Raw genomic sequence first — 22,886 nt, forward strand, 5'->3', positions numbered from 1 at the left:
TATATGTAGCGATTACCGGTGAAACGGTGAACTATGATACAAATGTTGACTATATTACCGTGTACCGGTTGATAAACACGGTGTGGAAACTGCAGGCTATGTTAAATTCCTCCCAACTTAACCCGAGCCTGCATTTGACATAGGCCTGGTAGACTTGAAACAAAAATGGTATCCTACTGATTCTGTCGTCTAAATGATGGATTTAACCACGATTCGGTGCTACTCCTGCTTCAAAAAGGTGGAACATTTTCATTGCAAATGTGCGCTGTATCATATAGCCACTCTGCGTCTTTGTAGGCTACGCTCACATTAAATCCATTCCACTAACGTTATCAGGAGAATACCGTAACGTTTTTTTTAGCACTGGTTGTCACTCATTGTATATAACAGATAGCCTATACCAAACTCCAAGACAAGTCACGGTAAGTTAAGTAAGAGTAGGTTAAGCACCCAGCCAACATGACCAAGGAAAAAGAACGGGACAACTCACAATGCCATGCCACGGTAGGCTACCTAAATCATAGACGTTAACATTGCTAGACACTCATCTTTTCTATTACACCAGAAATATTTGTCTTTACCTTTATTATTTTTTTTTTAACATTCATGTTATTTAATGAAAACATGTATCCTTGAACTATGCGTGACTAGTATTTTCCTAAAACCAAATGAAACCTAATTATGTTCAGTACGGTACTTAAAGTGACAGACATTCAATTAGACCTACACACCACCACTGTAATATCATTAAAGACAAGTGTAATCAATATGAAGTATTCAAGATATTGCAAATGCTAGAAATTGTTAACAAAATGTATACAAACTCTGAATTCAAAATATGAAATAGAAACAAGACAAGCCATTTTCTGTGTGTGTGGAGGGTTTGAGCAGAGACTAGGATTGCCACTGCTGTGAATGATCTGTATCCTGCTTAAGGCATGAGGTTTTCAAGGAAATTTCTTAGTGCTCCTAAATTTTTCTCTGTGCTCCTAAATTTTTTCATTTAGGAGCACCTGTGCTCCTAATGAAAAAGCTAAGCGTACAGCCCTGCTCCTATGCCTAGCCTACAGGAAAGCTACTGTGCATGTACTGTGCAACTCATTTGGACTATTTTGAACACTTAACAGGTAGAAATGCATTGCATTTGCACAAATGTCTTCTCATTTGTAGACGAAAACGAAGAGAGATTTTAATCTTAGTTTTGATATCATGCAAAACATTTTAGTCTCGTCTTTTTTCGTCAACAGTAATGCATTTTAATATAGTCTTAGTCAGTGTTTCAGGACATTGGTTCAGTCTCGTCATCGTCTCGTCTTAGTCTTGAAAACAAAGGTTGTTGACGAACATATTAAGTCTCGTCTCGTCTGACGAAATTAACACTACTTCAGTATTGCTTTGATATAGCCTGACGAGCCAGACACCCACATCAGTCATCATCAATCAGAGGGATGGGATAAACAGTTGTCTTTCAAATTCCCTCTCCACACAATAGGATAGCCCTAAATGAATCATCTTGTTTTCAAGAAGCAGGATGCTTAATGGTAGCAACTTCTGGTCACAGGTCAGTCAACAGTATGTTAAGCCTGCCTACCGACTCCATACATGATGTGATTGGCCCGGACCTCGTTGAAACTGGCCAGATCTCAAGTCAACGGAGAGTTGCTAGACCCGGCAGCAAATTAGATTTGCAAATTATCTGCATTGATCTGCATTTGCACAAATGTGCAAATTTAGCTTTACTGCTGCTAGGGGTGTCTAGATTTCTAGGATAGCTTTGATATGGACACTAGCTCACTTTTGGGACCAGACCAGGCCTTAGTGGATGTTTGAGTTATTGCTTCATTGTTCAGATTAGAATGTTGCCGCTTAGTTTAAATTGATATAAAATGAGCCATAAACATAAATAAAAACTTGCAGACATAATCAAACAAACCGAAGTCATTACATGCACAAAACTCCTACTTCTATACTCATTTCCAAGCCTTACCTGTCTGCTTCATCCAGGATGATAATTTTGTGACGTCCTTTGGGTAGAGTTACCTTCTGTTGAGCAAACATCTTGATCTTGTTTCTCACCACATCAATACCTCTATATAGATAAAAGCAATTACACATGACATGTGATACAAGGTTTTCCTCCAACAGTAAATTAACATCTTGAGGCAGAGATCCATTAGCTACCGATCATTTGATGCATTCAGCTCAAGCACGGCATCCTTCATAGCAGAGCCCAACAGAGATCTGGCCAAGCACAAAATGCTGGTTGTTTTTCCAGTACCAGGAGGCCCCTGTTACAATAACATGTCCTGCAGATGTTGAGACTTTCACCACAAATACATCAACATTACTCATATCATGATGAGAAAAATCACAAAAACCAACAGAACTCACGGCAATAATAATGTTTGGAACATTGCCTTGTCTGGCAAAAACCTGAAAAAAAAATTAAAGCAACAGTCAGGTTAATACTTAGCTTAAGGACCAGAGCCAATAATGTGAGTCATTCTTTATGTGTAGTTAAATTTGCTTTCAGTGCCATCAGTAGGCTTGGTATGGCTAATATCTAGGTAAGTTACAGCTGGCAATAATCATTTTGGGTCTATGAGGTGTGGGTCTGCAACAGTAAGCGCATCACCACCGTCATGTGACTCCTACTGGGTCTGAGCCCATCACAGTAACCACGGCAAACAAACAAACAAAATCTGTGAAACATTGGCCTGCACATGGGTGCACATTAGGGTGTGAATCTCTCCCTTTTAAGACGATTCGATTCGTATTGATTCATAAAGCTACGATACGATTCACAGACGATGCGGTTTAATACAGAACGAATCAGTGCAATTCGATACGATGCGATGCAATGCAGTAATAGGCCCCAAAATGCAATATAGTTCTTCATCTCGTTTTATTTTCCATACTGCAGATTCTTTTTTTGCTACTTTAAATGGCATGAGAAAAGTTACAATCGACCCTTCCAGAGCCACGCCCTAAAACCGCCACAGGCCAATCGTGGCTTAGCAACCCGTAACTAGGCAAGCAAGGCCTGGCAAGCTCTCGAGTTTTTGCCATGTTAACCTATGGAGACTGCATAGCCTGTGGGCCATTAAGGGCATTTATTTGGATGTGTGGTGCCCCCAAACACGTGAAATCACGGTGAAATAACATGTTGAACTATATTGATATGATATAGTTTGGAACAAGTGTTTTTCTAACTTGAAAAATTAGCCTTTTGCGTGATATTTCCATAACCACGAGATACGTTTCATGATGGCAGCAAACAGTTCTTAACCCCTTTGTGCAGAAGCGCCCCCTAGTGGGCCCGCCGGAAGGCCCATTGTGACTAACGAAGTTAAATTTATGTAAATAGTGAGAATTATTAAAATGTTAGTCAAACGTCTAGCTCATATTGCTAAGTACTAATATAGTATTGTGCATACCGATTTTCAGCCGTTTACACACAGTAGTTGGATATTGGATGTGAGAAGAAAAAAAAATAGTGTTCCTATACAGTGCATTTCTATTAGTATGTGTGAAATGAATGTCCCACACTGAGAATACTGTAGCTGAAGAAGACTTGAAGAAGAATCAGTCTATTCACATTTTTCTACCAGCCATTGATAAGTTGATTAAATTTCCATATTAACATGTTGTATTAAAGAAAATATAGGCTAGAAAATAACTCTTTGTTTGTGCCGTAAAGTGGTTAGAAGAAATTTAATCGGAATCGGCTAAAATCGGTATCGGCAGGTCAAATTCTATGAAAAATCGGAAATCGGAATAGGCCAAAAAATTGCAATCGGTGCATCTTTAATTGTAAATATAATGAATCCCTATTCATCCAGGTGACACTTCTTCTAGTGTTTCATGGTACTTCTCATTGCCAGGCATAACAGAAAAACCCAACCCACACTGCCTACACCTGTTGCCTATTTTGTCTGACGACAGCCTGTAGGTCTGCCATGCGCGCCTCCCGAGTGGAGTGAATCAGCATGGCTCTGTTTTTTCTCATTGTCCTTGCGACTCCCTACACTGCTGCTACGTTTCCCCAAGCTCTCCTATGGACACTTCGACCTCGTCTAAAACATCTATTGATATTAGACAAAGGCTCCACTACATTACCGTCCTCCTCCGATTATGGAGAGGCACACGGTCACTATCGAGGGAGAATATGGCTAGCACGATAAAAAAAAACACATTGCCCCGACCATAAGCTTTCGTTCTCCACACTACTAATACGTTTGATGAGGGTCTGCTAACTGTTTCACAATATGCCTACTTCTCATTGCAAGGCATTACATAAAAACCCACCCCTCACTGCCTACACCTGTTGCCTATTTTGTCTGACGGCACCATGGATCTGCCACGCGCGCCTCCCGAGTGGACTGAAGCAGCATGGCTTTCGTTCTCATTCTCATTGCGACTACCCACACTGCTGCTACGTTGCCCCACAGTTCTCCTATGGACACTTCGACCTCCATACCGACATACCCAATAGTATTAGACAAATTCTCCATCACGTTACCTGTCCTCGCAATTATGGAGAGGCACAAGGAAAACGAAAGGGCAAACTGGCTAGCGCGATAAAAAATGGCGGTGCCCTGACCAATACTGTCGTTCTCTACACAAATAACACGTCTGATGAGGGTCTTCTAACTTCCCTATGAACACCTAGACCCGTGAAATACTGTTCATAACACTGACATTGGGCAAAAGATCCACATTTGTGCTTGGAGTAGGACTTTTCTCTACGTTGTCCAGCAGCAGCATTGCTCAGGCATGAAAATGGGTCAGGGGTGAAAAAGGTGAGAAGAGTGCGCAAATCCCCCCCCCGAAAAAAAACAACAAAAAAAAAACATGTGAAAAAAAAATGAAAAAAATCTTCCAAAGCGTGAGGGACCCGCTTTCTTTCTTTCTCTCTCTCTCTTTCTCTGTGAATGAAGTTATTACACATTTCTGAAGATTTCATAGGCTTAATGGACACTTAGACTGAGAATAAGGTTAAGTCTGAATATTTGTTGGACCAAACCAGGTAATCAATATACTTGCTTGAGACACACACTATTTCAAACTAATATTATATAAAATAGGGTAGATAGGCTTTAATTTGCAAAATTGTGTTTAAACGTTTTAACATGCAATTGTTGTGCTAGTGTGTTTAACCAACCAATAAAGTTATGTGAACTGTCTTCATATTACATGTTAAACTGTAGGCTACCTGTAGGTACAGACTAGGCTACTGATCAGGGTCCTGTAACTCGACAATGAAATGTAAATTTACATTACGCCTGGCTTACGAACTCGTAAATCATAATGATCTGACTTGTCACCAGTCACACACATAACTCAAACGGTTACGTGCGTTACTTGTGGTCTGAAGCAGTTGCAACTTTTTTTGGCTACGTTACTAGCGAATCATTTGAGTTACATAGGCAAAAGACAGCATTATCATGTCAATCAACTGTGTCTCTGGACAAAACGAACCTTAGAAGAAAACAACCTATGCTACGTTGCTACACTAATCTCAGCGTCTTTTTCTAATAGAAGTTGAAAGTTTCAACTAGCCCACCTGTGAAATCCCTCGGCATCTCTCCTAGGATCACTATTTCATTTGACATCTCAGACGCATCTGCGCTCACAACAGGGAGGCTATAACCTACAGTACTTGGCGTAATTCTGAGTCAGGGACGTAGTTTGACATGTCTGCCAACTAGTGGCAGGGAGTTTGAACGAAATTTCACACCCTATTTGACCAATTCGGTCGTTTTATCCAGTACCGCATCTTGTCGACTTAAGTCGACGGTGGCGCTTAGAGGGTTAACAACTATATGTTTATATAGTCTAAGTACAGTAGTATATGGGCCCGGCGTGTATGCCAATGGGCCTACACTTAAAGATTGTGCTGATACTTTTGGTACCCGCCTGATAGCTGCCCCAAATAAGCAAAATGCCCCCTAAAAGATGACATCCTTCTACCCACTCCCCCCACTCCCATCCCCCGACTTCACACAATTTCACTCCAAATACCCGAAGTTGGCAACTCTGACTCTGTGCACCTCAAAACCAGAATTTATGCCCTTACGGCTCAAAGTAACGCTATAGGGCCTCCATCTGCCTTCGGGATGCTGCTTCATGCTCAGCAACTCACTCATTTGCCCTAAAGAAAGTTATACACATTATAAATATGTTGGTCCGTCGTGCAGCTAGCTACCCGGATTAATCAAACACTCTCTCCTCCACGTAGTCCTCTTCGACAAAGTGATCGCTACAGACCCTGGCATTATGGCTAACTGGTGGGTTTTTCCTTTTTAACGCGGCTAGCCAATGGTGGAGGACAGTTTTGCGTTGAAGGGGTAAATGATGAAAGTGAACAGTCTGATTCAAAACCTTCAGCCGGAAAAACTCATTGCTACATCTAGGGGCAATACAAAAGTGCCCCCCCCCCCTTAATCCGTGGTTTACAAGTTAGCATTTTGCTGCTCATTTTCAGTATTTCGTTACTAGTTTCGTAGTGTTTACTATTGTAGAATTTCCAAGCCAACCAACCAAGTGATGTCACGTTCTATTTAGGGGTGGGAATTGGCAAAAGAATGACAATTCGATACTATTGCGATATTTGGGCCACAATCCGATATTATTGCGATTCTAAACATATTGCGTTACAACAAGTATTGCGATTCGATTCTGCGATATATTGCTATTCATGTCTCTCATATTGTTCGAAGGCATTACAAAAAATAAGGAAAACAACACTGTTCAACTCACTTTGTCATGGCACGGTGCATATCAAGGTCCTTACTATTTGCTTTTTGTTGAAAACCGAAACACACCCACACTTTCAATTTGAAATTGCCGTTGAATGCACAGTAAAACGCCACAACAAGCGCCACCTTGTGAGCGTAATATCTTGAATTTCCCCCTTGGGGATCTATAAAGTATCTATCTATCTATATATCTAGCTATCTAGCATATTTAATGTGATCAGAGTAAACCCTGAGTAAACTCGCCTCAAATGAAAGTAAAATAGATAATTAAATTATATAATTAAGTATTGCGATACTTTGAGCTACTTGTATCGATATAATTGCATGCACAAAATATCACGATACTGAACAGAATAGATTTTTTCCCCCACCACTAGTTCTATTGTAGCCCAAGATGGCGCTACATTGCTGCAGAAATGTTACTTTCTAGGACTTGTGTCCCTGACATTATTCAACCCATTCGGATTGATGGAGTGAGAATCAATATTTCAAACAAAGACAACTTCATCTAGTGTTTCATGTCCACTTTAATAGTTTGTTCAATCCCTATAATTGCCTCCAATGGTTACATTAGGGACTTTATGAAGAGAGGAATAAATAAGATACAAATAGACTTACCTCTAGTCTGTTAATAGTTTCTTCATTCCCCACAATCTCTTCCAATTTTAGGGGTCGGTATTTCTCTACCCTGCAACACAGCACGCACATTAACCAAGTCAGACAAATTTGTTAAAACAACATTATGTAATATATTGTTGCATATTATGATTTCAAAGGCAATGATTACAATCGATATCAAACTCATTTTGACTATGTATGGTCATGTGAAGGCTAAACACACACTGCAAAAAGTATTTACCTAACCAAGTGTTATTAAATGAAATTATGAGGAAATATTCAACCTTTAACTCATTGGCTGCCAGCCATTTTCAGTGCAGAGCGCTCCATACTGCCAAACGTTTTACAGCATTTTGACTGTTTTTCTAAGATCAGGCATGCAAACTGGTCAGGGGTGAAAAAGGTGAGACTCTTTTCCGACCCCCCCCCCATCCCGGAAAAAAAAAAACATGGAAACAAAGTGTGTCTTTCTTTCTATCTCTCTCTTTCTCTGTGCTTATTACACATTTCTGATGATTTCATAGGCCTAAAGGACACTTAAACTATCAGAATAAGGATAAGTCTGAATATCTGTTGGACCAAACCAGGTAATCAATAAACTTGCTTGAGACACACACTATTTCAAACATTCAAATATTATTATATAAAATAGGGTAGATAGGCTTTTAACTTTTCAAATTGTTTTTAAACGTTTTAATATGCAGCCTAGGCTACTACAGATTGTGGTTTAGGCTATATTGTGCTAGTGTGTTTAACCAACCAATAAAGTTATGTGAACTGTCTTCATATTACATGTTAAACTGTAGGCTACGTGTACCTGTAGGCACAGACTAGGCTACTGATCAGGGTCCTCCTGTAACTCGACAATAACATGTAAATTTAATTTACGCATGGCTTACGAACTCGTAATGATCCGGGTGTAACTGAAACTTGTTGAAAGTCACACACATAACTCAAACGGTTACGTGCGTTACGTGTGGTCTGGGTCTGAAGCAGTCGTAACTTTTTTTGGCTACGTTACTATAGCGAATCATTTGAGTTGCATATCTTTTGCGTAGGCTTTGCACGTATTCTTCATCAAAAGAACTCGTTATGTCTACAAGAAAACAACCTATGCTACGTTGCTACACTAATCTCAGCGTCTTTTTCTAATAGAATTTGAAAGTTTCCACTAGCCCACCTGTTAAATCCCTCGGCATCTCTTCTCGCCAGAATCACTATTCCACCTGACATCTCGTTGTCAACAATTAGCTTCCACTAATGTTTATTAAACGCATAGGGGCTACATTCACGCTTCCCTTGCTGATCAGACACGCTTTAAATGCGGCTCTGGAAACACCTCAAGAGGTGTTAACGTCTGCGCCTGATTTGTAAACTCAGTTGTAAATTCAATTCACCTTGACACCCCCCCCCCCCCCCCTAAATATTCTCTCATCGGATCTGCACGAATCATGTAAGTCACCTATTTTTGATTCAAAACGGCGAATTTCGCCGAAAGGTGAGGAGTTTGCATGCCTGTAAGATCCACCGAACAATGAGTTTTATGACTATGTAAACACACAAGCTACCAAATGAAAGAGTAGATTTCACCAGGAAAAAAACGGTTTGTTTCTATCGTTTACCGTTCTTTAGTAATCGTCAGTAGAACATGAGTTAGTTTTGCTAAAAACACTGATTTTGACCAAAAAATGGAGAAAACTTTTTGAAAAAAATCTTTTTGTGAAAATCAACTTTTTAACATAAGCGTTTCAGCAGTATGTCAACCACGATTGCACTGTTATCTCGTCAGTCTCGTCAAGGTTGCTAGGGACTCTGATGGTCGCTATAGACTCTGAACAGGACGGTAGACTTAGCAAGCTAACACTAGCAAAGTTGTTGTTAGTCTATATTAGGGGTGTAAATATTAATCGATTTGCATCGATGCATCGATTCTACAGCCGACGATTCAATGCATCGATACGTCCGCAAGATAATCGATTTATGTATTTATTTTAGTATTTTCAGCATATGCTCCTATGCGTAGCCTACTACCTGCTCCTAATCTGCGGGTAGCGCTATCCTCATTATTGTCTTCTACTTTATAGCCTAGTAGGGGTTTAAAATTGGCACCCTCTGCCACTTGCCAAATGTGAGTGAAAATCTGCATTGGCGAGTAGAATTAAAAGGTCATTCGCAATTGGCGGGTTGTTGACATACATGCTTCACTGTAAACGTTCAGCACCGCAACAAAGCGTTTATAGGCTGCGAATTTTGTCATCATCGCATAAATTGGTGGACTACGTTTGGCATTTAATGACCCTCACTGTTAGGCCTACCATAGCTTCACTGATGCACACGTTTTTTCCCATGTGGAAAACAGCTGATGAATTTGTCAGATCAAGTCATAGATATATATCTATGAGATCAAGTGAGCACGCTAACAGTGACGTTAGTCATTCATTATTATACGCAATGACATTTGGCCAATGTATTCTAGAGACCTTTTAGTTACTGTGTCGTTTTACAAGTTAGGCTACGTGTTCTGAACATTTCTGTGTTCTGAGTAGCAGGTGTTATTTAATAACAGTAGGACGAAGTGGAATTGGAGAAACAAGTGTCCAAACGAATCAATTTAAAGTTTTGGGGAAACGTTTATCCCGTTAGTTGAACATGCTTCAGATTATGATTTGTGTTCGTTTCCCATACTGTCTTTGCTGAGCATGTACCTCAGATTCAAAAAGTCCTCCAGTTGTGGACTGATTTATTTTGAACAGTGACAACTATCATAGCCTGTACCGCTACGACACGGCCAGGGAATCTTTCCAACTTCAGAACGTTTTCGCAAGTTCACGTCCTTAAAGTGACAGACACCTATTTAATCTCACATCGCCAATACAGTGAAGGCTGCCTATGACTTAAATTACCTAAAGTTAAACGTTTAGCTAATTAATCTTCTAATATTGATTATACACAAAATGCATATGCAATAGCAGATATATTGGGCCTACAATTTGTATTAGGTTATCTCACAGTCAGCAGGTAGCCTACTGTAGGCTATGTCACAGCGTGTGGAGGAAGAAACTGCACTAAAAGGCTGGTAGAAAGATCATTTGGCCCTGTTTATACTGTAACATACACATCATGTGAATAGAATAGGCTACTGTTTCTGTATTCTCAATAAAAGGCAAATTATTTCTATTTTTCTAGATTTTTTAAACTTAATAGATATCATGTAAAAATCGAATCGAATCGAATCGAATCGTATCGGTGGGAATTCTAAATAATCGAAAAGAATCGAATCGCTGACCTAGGAAATCGATATCGAATCGAATCGGCATGAAGGCTCCGATTTACACCCCTAGTCTATATAGCAATATCCAATGTAAATGGATCATACCGTTCACGTGTTTTCCATCCTTGATGTAAGAAGTAAGCATATTATTTGCTGGACCACGTGCAAACTAGATCTACTGTGGTCAATCTTGATTGTGTTTTCTTGCTGTTTGTCTCTGCATGTGCACTCTGGAGGCAGATACTAATGATCCAAATGGCACTGCTGCCATCTAGCAGTTCGGATCACTAGTACAGTCTGTTTAAAAGCCTGAAACTCTGCCAGATCGTTCCCAAGCCCACCCATGAGCTAGGGATGCACCGATCCGATATTTGGATCGGATATCGGCCCCGATATGAACTACATAGCTGGATCGGGGATCGGAAAAATTAGCCGATCCATGGGCCGAATTTAATTTAGTTTAAAAAAAAGGCTGAGCCATGACGCTCAACCATGCCATTGAGCGCCGCTGTAGCAGACAGCTCACTGCTGCGGGTTAGAGTGTGTCTGTCATCACCTCACTGTGTGCTCTGAGTGTTTAAATTCACGGATGAGATAAATACAGATACCAAATGTATGTCATAGGATCAAAAGAATGTCTATACTAACCTCCATTTGTCATAGATTAATTACGATCTTCATGCGTTTTGTTGCATTTAGGCAACACAAAATAGGCTACTCAAACTAAACACATTGTCATTTTCATCTCATATCTGTATAAACTGTTCTTGGTATCAAGACATGCAAATGTTCAAATTAGCTGTTAGAAACTTCTCATTTATTAGATAAAACGTACAACAAGTGCCGTTTACCACCATTCAAACTCCGTGTGAACTAATTAGTTTATCGTGGGGAAACTGCGGGACTATACCACTATGAGTAAATAGAGGGGTTTCGCGGGTGACACCATTTTGGCAGGGGTGTTTCAATGTATGTCACTAATATGGGATTTTTATCTGCAAAATGTTTTTGATGGGAGACAATTATGCATTTTTTGAGTTTCATGTCAGCTAGTTAGATTTATTATTTAGTAATAACTGTAAACTTGAATTTGAATGCTGTTCCAAGTTTCTGCTGGTGCACAACTGTTTATTTGTAATACTAGTAATGCAATCAATAATGATGATAATAATAATAATAATAATAATAATAATAATAATAATAATACATTACCTTTATATCTAAGTGTTATTTTGTTAGATTTTTTCTTAGGAAAGTAATGTTTAGTTAGGGAAAGAATGTTTAAGTCAAGCCTGATGCTTTTAGTCTTTTCCACATGGTGAGGTATACAGTTTATTAATTAACAATGGTATCGGATCGGTATCGGATATCGACCGATATGCAGAGCCCAGGCATCGGTATCGGTATCGAGACTGAAAAAGTCGGATCGGCGCATCCCTACCATGAGCCCTCTCCATTGAAAAATGCAATTGACGTCTATAGACATCAATACAATGTATGGGTCTAAATTGACGTTTAAAGACATCAATGGCAGTTAGGACATCAATTTTCTTTGTGAATGAATAATGTATTGTAAGTAAATTATAGGGGGTCATAAGTATTGGAACGCCCATGTTAAATTTCCATAGAGGATTTAAATTTTTATTTTTCAAGGCCAGTTATTTCATGGATCCAGGACACTATGCACCCTCACCCCCTTGGCCTTTGGAATTAAAATAACCCCACTATACCCTTCACCATACTAGGAGTTTGGCATGCTTTATGTCAGTTATTAGCTGTTAGCTAATTAGCTGTTTGAATTGCATTGAGCTCAATGAGAATGAAACCAGCTAATTAGCTAACAGCTAATAACTGACATAAAGCATAAAGCCAAACTCCTAGTATGGTGAAGGGTATAGTGTTGATGCGAGATTACTTTAATTCCAAAGGCCAAGGGGACATTATCAGGGTGCATAGTGTCCTGGATCCATAAAATAACTGGCCTTTAAAAATAAAAATAATAATCCTCTATGGGAATTTAACATGGCCATTCCAATACTTAAAGGGATATTCCGCCATTTTTGGAAATACGCTCATTTTCCACCTCCCCTTGAGCAAAACAATCGATATTTACCTTGTTCCCGTTCATCCAGCCATTCTCTGAGTCTGGCGATACAACTTTTAGCTTCAGCCTAGCATAGATCATTGAATCGGATTAGACCATTAGCTTCTCGCCTGCTAGCTTCATGTTTAAAAGTGACTAAGATTTCTGGTAATTTTCCCATTTAAAACGTGTCTCCTCTCAAGTTAGAAAGTGCAATAAGACCAACTGAAAATGAAACCTGGCGTTTTTCTAGGCTGATTTGACATGGAACTACACTCTCATCTGGCGTAATAATCCAGGCAACTTGCAAACGTACCATAGGCGCAGTGATATCGTACGCAGCATCTGAAAATAGTCCCCATAGACAACAAGCAGTAGTAGTGCCAGTAGTTTTCAAGTTGCCTTGATTATTACGTATCACAATGAATATGAAGATCATGCTAAATGTTAGCTTGCAAAACCATAAATATGCAGGTTACAAACATACCTCTGCGTTGATATCCCTGAGCTGTCAAACAGGCTAACCATCTCCGGCGTAGGTATCGCTAATTAAGCTGCTCATACAGGGGTAGCCAATGTTAGCGCATTGGCTACTATAGTTGCTCTTTTTTTTAAAATCCCTGTGCTGGGTATCAAAACACTTCAACATCAGCACATGTAACATGTTTAAAACTATTCCGTGTTATGAGGGAAGACATATTTCTTGAAGCATTTGGGAACACACTGAACGAACTTGAAAGTCCCTCAACGTTACTTAGAAATGCGTTTGACCTGGCAGTTCTATGGCAAGCCATTTTAACTTAGCCTACCTTATAGCAAGCCACCTAGGCCTATATTGGATGAACATGAAAGCAGAGCTTACCATTGTGTGTGCACCCATGGCAAGCTGTTTTAACATTTAGATATATTATGCATAGAAGCAATGAGATATTGATAGTAAATTGAGTATAACAATTTATTAATTATATAATATAATTAATTTATAATTAATTATAACAACATTTTTATAATGGGGTTACGGGGTAACCATATCTTGTTGGAGTGAACATATAAGGAGCTAAATATAAGATAAGATGCAGATACAACACAGCTAATGCTTGAAACAAATGATGTACAGCCGTGCATATAGCCTATTCATGCTAGACCATTTCATTGTAAAAAAAAAGAAAAAAACTACCGGTTCAGGCACCGGCACCGTTTTAAAAGTATCGATTTGGCACCGGTATCGGATAAAACCCAAACGATACCCAACCCTATGTGTTAGACGAGGTCGACATGTCCATAGGAGAGCTTGGGGAAACGTAGAGACAGTGTGGGGAGTCGTAACGAGAATTAGAATAGACGGAGCCATGCGAGTTCTCTCCACTCGGCCGGCGCGCGTGGCAGATCTAATTGCTGCCGTCAGACAAAATAGGCTACAGGTGTAGGCAGTGTGGAGTGGGATTTTATGTTGTGGGTCATTCCGTGTCAAATCAGACAAAATCCAGGAAAATGGTTGCAGCACCGACTCGGATTTTCTTCAAAGTTTGTCTACACAATGTTTAGGTTCCATAACTAAAATCTGTAAAATATTTTTGTTCAATTCTATTGTTTTCATTGTCTTTTTGCCCTTGCTTTTTTTGCCAAAATTTTTAAGAGTGCGACTGAAAAAAATTCTATATTTTCAAGGTAGGCTAATACTTTTCCTCCCTGGGACAGGCCCTTTTGAGTCTTGGAGTTGGAAAACATGAGATCATCAGTCAACTTGAATGCAAGAGTTTTGATACATTTTGTGCAGTATGCTATGATGCTAACCGGATTTTAGTATAATTTAGCTAACGTAGTCGTCTTCTATGCGTCATTGCTTTCACGATTGTGGATGTGCATGTCGAGGGGGGGTGCGCACGAGAGGGAGAGGGAGAGCGAGAGAGGGGGTTTATTTCTAAAACGTTTGGTAAAGCTGCATTAATAGTCTACAATGAAAACTTCTGACAGAAATAATATGCTTTCACCCGAGCAGCATCAGGTGCACCAGTGCGACCTAGAATTTTTTTCAGTCGCACTCTTAAAAATTTTGGGCGCATATGCGACCAAATTGGTCGCACTCTGGAGCCCTGAAAAAGAAGCAGAAATTCCTAATACCTTGAAATTGAAAAGGATACCAAATACACCGAATTATGTACTTGAAATTATGTTTTAACCATTAATCTAAAATAGGCCTTAACTGGGGATACCCTTTCATGTTCCAGTATTCATTCATCAGTTCTCAAAGGCCATTTGAATACCAGTGTTCTGATCAACCACTCCTGTGCTGCATCATAGAAGTGCTAACATCTGCAAACAGTTTATTAATTAGGTTTTGAAAGTGCCTGATAGTGCACTCATTGTGCTACTGTTTTCGCCAGAGGGGGGTGCCAAACTTCATTTTTTTTATTGTAAATGTTTATTCTGGTGTTACCAAAACACCTGTAACTACATGCATTTATTCTGTGAACGGGGCTTGGATGCAATATTAGAACTTTACACACTAGCTGCTACATGTCCATATACTTTTCACTTCACATTTTGGGGCAACATTAACAAAGTATTATATTTCTATAGAAAAGACTCATTGATGGCAGGTGTGTCCCAATAAAAAAGTTTTGAGACCCTCAATATCACTTTTTTTGCATGTTTTTTCAGAAACTAGGGACTTCTGTACAACCAATGAGACTGTGGTACAAACATTTAATCATTGAATCTTACTGAGAACATGCTTGTCTTCCATTCTATAAAGTTTAGTCAGGCTAAGAATGATACTTTTTAAGATATGAGTACCTTAACATGGCCTCCAAGATAAGGTCATTTAAAGAGTGTAAAAAGGCAAGGGCAAAAAGACAATGAAAACAATAGAATTTAACAAAACTTAAACAAATTAGACAAACTTTGAAGAAAATCCGAGTCGGTGCTGCAACCATTTTCCTGGATTTTGTCTGATTTGACACGGAATGACCCAGGTACCACACCATGAAACACTACAAGTAGTGTCACCTGGATGAACAGGGATTCATTATCTCTATGGCAAAAGGCCTGCTACATAAATTTGCAGCATCATCATCATTTCCATCATCTTGATATTTATTAGTAGCCTATGATGATTTGCCATTTCCCTGACCATTCAGTATGGTACAATGTTTGTTCTTTTTGTGTTTTCATGTCCTGGTGATGTGTATGTCTGTCAGGAAAAATATTAATAATAATAATATTAATATTTTTATAATAATATAAAAAAAAATCATGAAAACAAAAAATCCAGATGGTCGCCACCATATGACGTCATTAAGATGTCATAATATGCAAATTAGTTGGATACATTTAATCCCTACATAAACTTGGGTCATCCTTAATATTTCTCTAATTTACAGAAAGTCTCTATCTCTTATCCCTTTTAAGTTAAAGCCTTTTGAAATTAATTATGTCAAAATTGAACGTTTTAGGAAAAAACCTCTGGCGCCTACTACCACATGTTTATATACTGTATAGTCTAGGGCCTAGGATATGGGTCCTGTGTGTCTGTCAAGTGGCCATGCGCTAAAAGATTTTGCTGATACCTTTGCACCCATTTTTTGTTGCCACCCTAAATAGGCCAAATGCAAAGATTACATCCTGGTAACCCCTCTGCTACTTCTACATCTACTTGTCTGCATGCTACCAAGTGTCTCTGGTGCTACCCCCTCTCAGTGCAGGTGAGGAAAGACGCTAGTTTACCGGTGTAATTTATCAGTCTGACGAAATTGACAACGTGTTGGAATGGACGACACAGTGGCTATGTCCAGAAGTCAAGCGTGGACGCTGGATAGTACCCTCTTCCCAGTAGCGTCTTATTTAGCTCGCTCCTCAGTATGCGTCCCTACCTACATAGAGAGCCGAAGTCACGCCCTTCTACTTCCGGTCTATGGGACCTATTTCACGATTTTTTATGCACGGGAGTCAATGGAGAGATAACAATTATTTTTTGGTCCCATTCGAGTTGGACCGTGCATTTCACATATGATGTGTGGGAATTTAAAAGATAATTTTTCACATTAATAAAGTTCTGTTTTTCGTTAGACTTTATAAGTTATGTAAGTTTTGTGCGAATCCGTGCAGTGGACTACATCTCTCGTCTCAAACGATGCACGTCACCAACTAGCAAACGAGAGCCTGGCTAGTTAGCTAGCTATTATGCTAGTTAACGGTTACATCTTGCTGCCAGCTAAGTCACTTAACAGTAGTGTTTGTACAGTCTATGAATGAAATACAAATTATCTGATGTGTTTAATCCTCTGACTCATGATATTTTCATCGGCAAGGGGGAAGCTCAAATAAGACCTGTTGCTGGCGCCCGTGGCTGTGAATTGGTCTAACGTCACTAACGCGACTGATGTGTTTGTAGTCGTTGGAAACACAATCTTTCACAATGTTGTAATTCACTAGTTACGACATACTTTTCAAATGTCTTTACATGAAAAATTGTCATTAAAATTGACAAACAGCATATGGGTCATTCAAGGCACAAGACAATCGGGACCAGAAAATAATTTATATTTCTTCATTGACTGCCATAAAAAAATTTCCAAAGATGGGTCCCATGGAGGCAAACGGAAGGGGCGGGACTTCGGCTCTCTATTTGGACAGCACTAACTAGTTGGCGTCACCTGACTCGGGGAGAGGGGTGTGTTGACGATTTGCATGACGTGTGGAGCTTGACCTGCGCTGCACAATGGATTATGGGATATCTGAGGCCAAAAAAGATGCATCAATGCACGCTTGGAAATCACGCCAAACGAAGTACCCAACTAGTGAGAGCGCTTGACTTTCGGACAGTCTATTCTGACGTAACTTCCGGAAAATGCACACTGCCCAGCGTGCACGCTTGACTTCTGGACACAGCCAGTATGATAGAACTACAATATGAGATGGAGATGAATTGTCAGTTATGTTATATCCTGTTATGGCAAACATCTATTGAAATGTGCAAAAGTCTGCCACTTACACTTCACACTTACACTTACACTTACACTTAAGGCTACTACACAAATCGGCGTAGGTAGCATGCCAGGCCAACAGCATCCCAGTCAAAATTCAATCGCATATCCGAGACACTGGGGTAGCGTAAAGTGTCGAATATAAATGTAGTAGTCTATGGGCTAGTAGGGGTCCACATGCACCCCCCCCCAAGATTAGACTTCATGGGTATTTTCTTGTAGCCCTGGTCCTAAAGTTAAAAAAAATCATGTTAACAGGAAATTAACTCATTCCCACTATGCATGGCAGACCACTTTTTAACGTGTGCCGCGCGGTAAAAAATACCGATTTTAAGAAATAGGGAAACTTATATTGCCCATAGCATCTGCATAGAGTTGTCAATATGAACATATTATATATTGTTATGAAGCTTTTGAATAATTCTATAATGATAAAAGGGTTAAATATGCATTTAGTGAGAAATAATCCATATAATGACCTTGTAATTGCAGCCAAATAGACATTCCGCCGAATGAGTGCCATTTGCTAGTTGAAAACCTCCAAAAATAAACTTATTTTTTTAGACTTTTTTTCACAGAATCTATCAACACACAAATGAAAGTATTCAAAAAATGTTTTGGTCAAACTCAAGGGACTATTTCAACTTTTTGTATGGCTTTCAGTGCTATTATTCTTGGTAAAAGTAACAGCAATGAGAGTAACAGCAATGAGTTTTTTGCATAAAATATGCAAATAAATTAAGTATGGCCACCTGATGTCTATTCTAACTTCATGAGGACATTGAACACATACTAATGCTTTAATATCACTCAATATTTTTTGATATTATTGGTTTCTTTAAAAAATAATTTCGGTAACAGGAATGAGATTTTAGATTGACCCGAGTCTCTCAGAGGTACAATTTCATAAGATATTCAAGAAATAAAAATGAAAGAACTTACTTTTGGCCTTCCTTTGGCCTTTAGAAGGCTTAATGGTCTAATTTTCAATTAAATATGTGATTTGTCAAATACTCCAATGTTTTTAGGAGGGAAAATATGTTGGGGTAACAGGAATGAGTCAAAACCTGGGGACGCACCTATAATTAGTATTTTAAGTAAGAACATATAAATTTGTTATGAAAATTACATGTTAGACACATAGTTGGGACATAGATGTAAATAAGAATAAAAAGAAAATAAGATTTCAGAATGATTTTAGGAATAATATTTCATGGTGAAATGTAGATTTTAGCATTGGGGACAGCACAAAAAGGCTGATTTTCAGTGTTTTAGGGTGTTTTTGTCCTATGTTCTGAACATTGTACCTGGAATTTGCACCTAGTTAGTATGCAGTGATCATTAGTTAACAATAAAAAGTGGCTTTGGGGTAAAAATTGTGTGTTAAAATGTACATAATCCCCTGGGGACAGAAATGGCATTCATTCGGCGGAATGACCCATCTGTGATAACATTAACAGCAATGGAATCTGAGCTTTGCGCAGTAACTGCTAGGTCCATACAATTTCCAATGGGTACAGTTTTCAAAACAGTGTTCAAATTAATTAAATGTGCGTAATCGGTCGCATATGTGACTCTTCTCAACATACTTGTACATAACGTTCCCACCATTTTGGATGAACGTGTTCACAAAGCAATGTTACTTACAGTGGACATCAATGCGATGGATGCGTGTTAGAATTTGAATTTGTTAGTGTTTGAATTCACACTGAAAATATTTGCGTGGTGCAACCCGTTAAAATGTTAGTAGCTTATATACTCCAACGTAGTGGCAATTTACGTTGAAACTAAGCTAAGATGGAACTTATGTTCCACTCGTTCTAAACGTTACGTGCAATTGGCTGAGGTGCAGTGGCTGCAGGATTTCAGAGCGAGTGAGAGCATGCAACAGAACTGATGCCACCAAAGTTAAACTTTTAAACCGACTCCTATTTGTTCCAATAGCTACATTACGAGTGGCGAATGTTTTCGCAAGGATCTGCTTGGACTGGAGAGGCACACTACCGGTGAGATTTCATGCACCTGAAGTGCTTCATGCTTTGGGGGAAACAATTTGGATTTGGCGCACGTCAACATGTTGGTGACGCTGCGCAAAAACGAAGCAAGGCACAGTAACGTCTTTGCATAATACACAGTAGCCTACAAAGGCAAGTTATTATTATATAGGCCTACTAGTTATAAATATATACTATTATTTATGGGCGCTACTCGCAGTGTAGCCTATCGCTGTACCTCCATTATCGTGTTTTCCACCAGCTATTTACGTCTCTACCGAATATAAGGATTTGCTCATATAACAACATCAGCCAACACGTCAAGGGCCACTACAAAGTATTTTGGGGGCCGGATCCGGCCCGCGGGCCGCTAATTGAAGAGCCCTGCCATAGACTATAGTGCATGCCTTGCAAAATGGTTAGGGTAGCAGACTCATCCTTAAGTTATTATGCCTTTGGACACCAACTTAAAACACTTTCCATTTCCATTCCCCAAATCACATTTAAACTGTAGGCTTTCTATTTCAGGACCTTTTGAGTCTGAGGTATAAATTGGATGATTACAATATAGCAGACCAAACCCTGAAGGTAGAAAAACAACCACTTCCACCAGAGAACTAAGATGGTGAAAATGAACATTAACGTTGGCGTTAGTGAAACATCGGAAAGACTAACGCGTTGTTGTTGGTTGTAACTTACCATGGCAATTCATATGCATCTGCCGTTCCTTTGGACACGACTTCGCGCTTGTTTGTTGTTATGTCCACGTCCATTTCTGTTCTAACATGGTCATTTCTTTCGACATCCATCTGGCTGATGTTTCTCTCTCATGAGCGACAGAAACTCCCGCCGTTTCAGACAGTCTGTGCAAACTAAAACTAGCAGCGTGAAACCTATGCGTGAAACTAGCGACACTGCCGACAATTCCAATATGGCCGCCATTCGCTAATCCTTCAAAATAAAAGCCAGAGGCCCCAGCCGTAGCGCGACTGGCTGGGGCACCTGCACCACACGCCGGCGACCCGGGTTCGATTCCCGCCCCGTAGTCCTTTCTGGATCCCACCCCTACTCTCTCTCCTGCTCGTTTCCTGTCATACTCTCTACTGTCCTGTCCGATTAAAAAGCCCAAAATATATCTTTAAAAAAATAAAAATAAATAAAAGCCAGAAATAATTCATTCTTTTTTCAATTCATAAAGAGGTAAATTGTTTATTTAAAACGTCGTTGTGCTACCAAAGATAAAGTAACGTTTGCAAATAATTAAATAAGTCATATAAATCGAAATATTTTTTCTGCGTCTAAGATATGATATTACAATGGCAGCAGTTAGGCCTACTGTGCGTGACTTCAGACCTGTGTATGTGGCTGTAGCCTCCCCAGCAACTCTTTTTACACCAGGTTTGATAAAGATCACCAGTCTCAGTTGGTGGATATCATCACTATTTTGACCCCGAGTGACCCTATCATTGTCACAGTTGAGTCTATGGTGAAATGTTTGAGAAGGACACAGATCAAGAAAGGGCAGGGCTGGTCCAGATCACATCTGTGGTTACACACTGAAATACTGTGCTGAGCAGCTTGGAGGTGTTTTCCAGCAGATATTCCAGAGGTCTCTTTCTACTGCCGTCCCACAGTCATGAAAACACTCCACAATTATGCCCATCCCCAAGAAGACCAGCCTTAAAAGCAACACTTCACCGTTTTTATATGTTATTCCCTTAAAGGAATAGTTCGGAATTTTGGACATAGGACCTCATTTTCAACTTTACCAAGGTGATATAGGTCGGTGGAGACCGTTTTTATCACGTTTAACCCCTTCCTTCAGTTGCAGCGTTCCCCTTTGCTAACGCTGGTTGTGAGCTAACGCATTTCAACGGTAACATCCAAAACAGTCTTACTCACTCCACAGCACACCTGAGACAAGTCAATTAAAACGTCAGACTATCGATATGTCCGTCTTGATAGAATAATTTTAGAAATAAAACTAACCTTGCAACTCAATGATTTATTACATTTTGAGGGACTAGTTTCTCAATATCAATCCGCCACTGCCATACATGGAATAAAGTAGGCTATTGCAATGCAATGCAAGGTTAGTTTTATTTCTAACATTGTTCTATCAACACAGGCATGTGCATCAATAGTCTGACGTTATAATTTATTTATTCGGGTGTACTGTGGAGTGTTTTCAGTGGCAGGCTGGATGTTACCGTTGACTTGCGTTATCTCGGCGAAGGTTGGCACGAGATGAACGCTGCAACTCAAGGAAGGGCAGAAATTCACTAAAAATTGTCTTCACCCCTTCACTAAGCAGGTAAGAGGGATAACTACATTGTGTGGCGGAATAACATTGGGTGCAAGAGTGAGGATATTACTGCGCCACACAATATAGTTATCCCTCTTACCTGCTTAGAAATGCACCACGTTTTATTTTGTCTCACCATACATGGTCGTGTGACTACTCGTGTAACTGTGTTTTAATACAGGAAAACATGGAAGTGTTTGGTTGCTTCTAACTTCATCTCTGTTTGGATCCTAATGAATGTATTGGGCTAGCTAAGTGCTATCACCGTAGCGCCGCGCGCCAGAGCCAGTGAGAGGTATGTAACGTGAGAGGTATGTATCAACTCGTCTTAGTTAAGGGAATAACATAGTTTAATATGAAAAAACGGTTTCAAGTGTTCCTTTAAAGTCCTGAATGACCTAAGACCCATTGCCCTCACCTCCTGTCATGAAGGCCTTTGAGAGGATTGTGAAAGCTCACATCATCAACGCCACAGCTTCAAAGATGGATCCTCTTCAGTTTGCATATCGTGCGATAAGAGGGATGGATGATGCCAAATCTAGGCTACATATTGAAAGGCATCCATAAACATATAACGGCCAATCATCAGCTAATTCTGTGGCTCACAGACTTGCACCCAAAGAACACAGAAGGTGCTGGTCAACAAGAGGTTCTCTGACATCAGATACTCATCCATTGGCTCACCCCAGGGTTGTGTCCTCTCCAGTGTTGGGCAAGTTACTTCAAAATCATAATACATTATGTATTACTTGTTACTTTCAAGTAATGTGTTACACTACAATATTACTGTCTCTGAATTGTATTACACTACTACTGCATTAAGTTTGAGTTACTTTCATATAAACTTTAATATATATATATATATATAT

General features: G+C 39.6%; 1 protein-coding gene across 1 annotated transcript in view; it reads right to left on the reverse strand.

Annotated features, from left to right (window-relative positions):
• Positions 1–20,686, reverse strand: part of rfc2 (replication factor C (activator 1) 2) — a 33,667-nt gene extending 12,981 nt beyond the window's left edge. The window contains exons 1-5 of the mRNA XM_062533679.1: positions 20,412–20,686; positions 7,380–7,449; positions 2,392–2,433; positions 2,182–2,288; positions 1,988–2,089 (exon numbers count right to left, since the gene is read on the reverse strand). Coding sequence (XP_062389663.1) covers positions 1,988–2,089; positions 2,182–2,288; positions 2,392–2,433; positions 7,380–7,449; positions 20,412–20,521 — 431 coding nt within the window. The 5' untranslated portion in view covers positions 20,522–20,686. The remainder of the gene's footprint in view (positions 1–1,987; positions 2,090–2,181; positions 2,289–2,391; positions 2,434–7,379; positions 7,450–20,411) is intronic.
• Positions 20,687–22,886: the final 2,200 nt, after the last annotated feature.

Source organism: Sardina pilchardus, chromosome 4, assembly GCF_963854185.1.
Source record: "Sardina pilchardus chromosome 4, fSarPil1.1, whole genome shotgun sequence".
In the NCBI taxonomy this organism is placed as follows: Eukaryota; Metazoa; Chordata; class Actinopteri; order Clupeiformes; family Clupeidae; genus Sardina; species Sardina pilchardus.